Source organism: Lepidochelys kempii, chromosome 2 (genome assembly GCF_965140285.1).
Source record: "Lepidochelys kempii isolate rLepKem1 chromosome 2, rLepKem1.hap1, whole genome shotgun sequence".
Taxonomy (NCBI): Eukaryota; Metazoa; Chordata; order Testudines; family Cheloniidae; genus Lepidochelys; species Lepidochelys kempii.
The window spans coordinates 259178686-259183260 of record NC_136381.1 but is presented as its reverse complement, the minus strand read 5'-3'; the positions used below and the strand labels follow the sequence as shown (position 1 = coordinate 259183260).

The following is a 4575-nucleotide window of genomic DNA, read 5'->3' as shown; positions in this document are numbered from 1 at the left end:
AGATATCTATAGATACATATTATAGTCTCTGCTTCATAGTCGGTTAGCCAAGACATACATATCTGTAATGTATAGGAAGAAGGTATTATCCCTTTAAATAGCTGGTGAGCACACTAGTTCCAGAAGTTGCCAGAAACCAACCAGAGAAGCAGAGAATATGCAGCCAGGCCAGGCATGTTTGTGTGTATTTAGCAAACATGGTTATCTGGGACTGTGACAGGATCCCCAGGCAACAACCTGGAACTGTGGGACCACTATACTCCCTTAATTCTTTAGCCCTGGATTGTCTCACACAAAGCTATGCCAGTGACAAACTGCAACACCCCTCCAAGCACTGTGATCATTCAGCCATCAGCATGTGGAGACCCACACCTAGCTGTGTTACATGAATGCTCCCTGAGCCACTCAGGAATCATACAGAGAGAGGCTCCAGCCAACCACCCCAGCCTTGCACTCCAGAAATATACCGTCTTACACTGCTCAAGACTTTCTTGGGCAGTGCAAGCTCATTAATTAGTTTGCCACTTCTTCATAGGAAAGTGGACACTCACCAGCCTTTATAATCTGAGCTGAGACTCTCCACGCCCCTCAACCAAAACCACACTGTTTTAGGTAAAATATAAAACAGATTTATTAGCTACAGAAAGAGAGAATTTCAGTGATTATAAGTAGCAGGCATAGAGTCAAAAGTGGTAACCTAAGAAATAAAAATAGATATGCAGTCTAAATTCTAACTTTAACCGACTAAGCAGGATTTGAATCAAACAGTCTCTCACCTTAATAGATGTTACAGATAGTTGTAGTTCTCAATACTCAGACTGAACTCCCTTCCAGCCTGGGATCAATCTCCCTAGTTCAAAGTCTTGGTCTTCCAGAGAATCTTCCAGGTGTTGAGATAAGGTTGTGGGGAGGCCAAGTAATGATGTCACTGTTTCTCTTTTTATACTTTCTTCCAGCTGCGAGAAAGATCCTTGCTGTGACGTAGGGGTCAGGCAGTCCCCACTGTGTGTGCGCCCTCTCCAAGGAGCCTCTGGGATAGTGGATTCTTCTTGATGGGCTTAGCGCCTGTCTGGCCAGTGATGGCTGCTCCTTTGTTGCAACTGAAAGGTCAGCCCTGAGCATTCCCAACCTCACCACATATTTCAGTAACACATATAGCAACACTTCACAACTTCACGTACAACGATAGTACATACAGTTCCACAGGATATTAAGGTTCAACAGATGAAGACTTTTTAAATGATGCCTCACAAGGAGTACTTTGTACAAAATAGATCACAATCACATGACAGTTGTGAATATGGGGGTTCCAGGGTGCTACTTTGAGGTACAGGGTGTCGCTGGGGCACAATTGTGCCCGTGCCTTTATTGTTTTTGTTGTGTACAGAGCAAAATAAACAATTGGCAAGGAGGATGGGACTCCTCCTATACACTATATTACCTAATTCATTTAGTTTTCCCTCACAGTCCCAGCCCGTTTAGCAGTGCTTAATTTGTGCTAGGGCTGAGCCCTGGCACCTTTGGGCTTGCTGCGTAGGGTATAAATGTAAAAAAAATTGCTTGAGCTGCAGCACCTAATTGCTTGAGCCCCGGCACCGCTTTCATTACAAATTAAGCACTGCCCTTTAGGGCTTGGCTACACTTGCAAGGTAGCGTGCATTAAAGCAGCCCCGGGCGCCCCAACTCACAACCTGTCCACGCCGGCAAGGCACTTAGAGCGCCTGGACTCTGCAGCTGGAGCGCTCCTGGTAATCCACCCCCACGAGAGGCATAACGCTTGCTGTGCCCCGGCTGAAACGCCCCGGCGTCAGTGTGGACGAGGTGTGGCATTACTGCGCTCTGATTGGCCCCCGGAAACATCCCATAATCCCCTGAAGTCACGTGGCTGCTCTTCTCGTTGTTTCGAACTCGGCTGCAGGCATGCGGATATCCCCTTTCAAGGCGCCGTGTCTGACAGCCAGCGTGCTTATCTGCTCTGGGACAAAGCAACCATTACTGCTGCTGTGAGTGTGTGAGAGAGAGACAGGCGGGGGGAGGGGGGTCTGCTGCTGTCTGAAGTTACAAGGCAGCATGCTGACACACTCTATGCCCCCCAAAAGACACTGTCTCTCCCCCCACATACACACAACACACTCCCTGTCACACTCCACGCCCCCCCCCGCCCCCCATTTGAAAAGAACGCTGCAGCCACCTGCACACTGGGATAGCTACCACAATGCACTGCTCTTTGTGGTGCTGCAAGAGCTGCTAATGTGGCCACGCCAGTGCGCTTGAATCTGACAGCGTAAACACACGGCAGCGTTTTCCCTGCTGCGGTCTCTGAAGGCTGGTTTAACTCCCAGCCCTCTACATCTGCAAGTGTAGCCAAGCCCTAAGTCATTTTGTTGCTCCACTCAGAACTCCACCTACTCTGTTGCATTTTTCCAGCAATCAGGTGCTGAGGACTGTCTCACCAGAAACCCATAGAAACAGATGCTGCTTTGATAGTGAACCCTTCTGAGTGTGAATGAGTGCCTAGACTGAAATGCGGATGTTGTCAGGCGCCATCCTTAATGAGGTTTCTATAATCACCTCTCTCCCATTCCTGGTCTTCCTCTACTCTCCCTCATCACTTTTTTCTCCCTTCCCCCATCACACTCTTTTTCTCCCTCCAAGCCACAGCATGTAATTCACACCTGCTCAGGGCTGTCTCTCCTTCAGTGGATTCTACGCCTCTCACTCTTCTTCCCACTTCTTCCCACTTCCTCCTCTTCCATCCACCCTCTTCCTCTACATTCTGCCCTATAAGCCCTCCCAACTTGGAAACTTGTGAATTCACAAAAGCATTCATGACACTGTCCTGTTTCACGAACATCCTTGCAAATACAACTTCCCTCACATGAATGCTCCCAAAAAGGCAAAGAAAAGTGGGTTACAAATACCATCAAAGGAAATTCATTTCTTCTAATTCAAATATTTTTGCAGTATTCGTCCATCTCCAGTTAATAGACATAGCACCATCCTTAGCCAATCAAATCACTTCATTTTTCAAAAGCCATCACATAATTAAGCAATAAGGCCTGATAGGCTGCGAATTATGATGTAGTAATGTGTTCTCAGGTTTTGGCTTAACGCCTAGAAAAGCACCTACGTGCTACCTACACAATTTGAAATGAATTGCTATAGACTAATGCACTGGCTAGAATTCTTGCTGCAAATCTTAATGGTTTTGGTTTTATTTTTCTGATACTCAGCATGATTTTCTTCGGAGAACCACTCTTTTTAATTAGATACCATCCACCATTAATAATAGTTCGCTCAAAGAGTAGCACAAAATAATACATTAAAGAGATCTTCAGTGTGGGGTTTTTCTAACTCTCTTTTCAACCTAAAGACCAAAATTATATGAAATTGTATTACCTTGCTTGCGCTGAGTTTTCCTCCATTTCACAAGTCACCTTACTGGTTTCAGCGGAATGGTGGCCTGAGGAAGGTACTATGTAATGTGTGCAGAATCTACCTGAAGTCCTTATTCAGGGCCCAACCAGACCTCTATGATCCCTCTGAATGCAGATCTCCTTCCCACAGATTCCCTAACCTGTTGACTTTAGTGACCCGATTAGCCACCAAAACCATAGAGAGTACAACCCAGGTGCTTCAGAGCATAAACCACATCCATAGCTGTTACAGTCTTTCGCTTGGCATGTTCAGTGTAAGGGACAGCATTGCGGACCACATTCTCCAAGAACACCTTCAGCACTCCACGGGTCTCTTCGTAGATCAACCCCGAAATATGTTTCACCCCGCCGCATCGAGCCAAGCGACGAATAGTAGTACCTTGGATGTTATCCCAAAGCACTTTATGATGGCGCTTGGCACCTCCCTTCCCCAAGCCTTTACCACACTTACCGTGACCAGACATGGTGAAATCACACACACAACCGACCAATTCCCCTATACTATGTAGCAAGGAAGTTTATCCATCTCTACAGTAACATGCTCCTTTCCCTCAGACCTCATACTTTGTGCTGCATCAGGATTCAGCATGTTTAACTTAAAAACAAAACCTTGTAATTAACAAGCCATGTGCCTGTCATCACTCTGGTTACTCTAGCCCTGATCAGGCTTGGAACCTAAAAATGTGCCCGCCCTTAATAATGAGTAGCCCCACTTTTATGGGGCAATTCATTTATGTGCTTTAAGTTAAGTATGTGCTTAAGTAAGCTGTTGAATCCAGGTCTCTGTTTGTATTTCACATCCACTTCCCCACCCTTCATCTGTCTTTTAGATTGTAAGTGGTCCTGGGCAGGGACCGTCATCCTGTATGTTTGGAAAGCACTTTGCACATTTTGGGTGCTCACCATAATCTAAATCAGTGTTTCCCAAAGTTGGGACGCCCCTTGTTCAGGGAAAGCCCCTGGCCGGCTGGGCCAGTTTGTTTACCTGCTGTGTCCGCAGGTTCGGCCGATCTTGGGTCCTGCGGTTCGCCGCTGCAGGCCAATGGGACGTACTGGCTGCCGCTTCCTGCAGCCCCCATCAGCTGAACCTGCGGACGCGGCAGGTAAACAAACCGGCCCGGCCCACCAGGGGCTTTCC

General features: G+C 47.0%; 1 protein-coding gene across 1 annotated transcript; it reads right to left on the bottom strand.

The window, feature by feature from the left end:
• Positions 1 to 3598: 3598 nt before the first annotated feature.
• On the bottom strand, positions 3599 to 3901 carry LOC140906085 (histone H4-like). The gene has a single exon (XM_073329594.1). It carries the CDS (start codon positions 3899 to 3901, stop codon positions 3599 to 3601), a length of 303 nt encoding a protein of 100 aa, XP_073185695.1.
• Positions 3902 to 4575: the final 674 nt, after the last annotated feature.

Coding starts and splice junctions, on each gene's coding strand:
- LOC140906085 (XM_073329594.1), bottom strand. CDS start 3,901: ATGTCTGGTCACGGTAAGTGTGGTAAAGGCTTGGGGAAGGGAGGTGCC.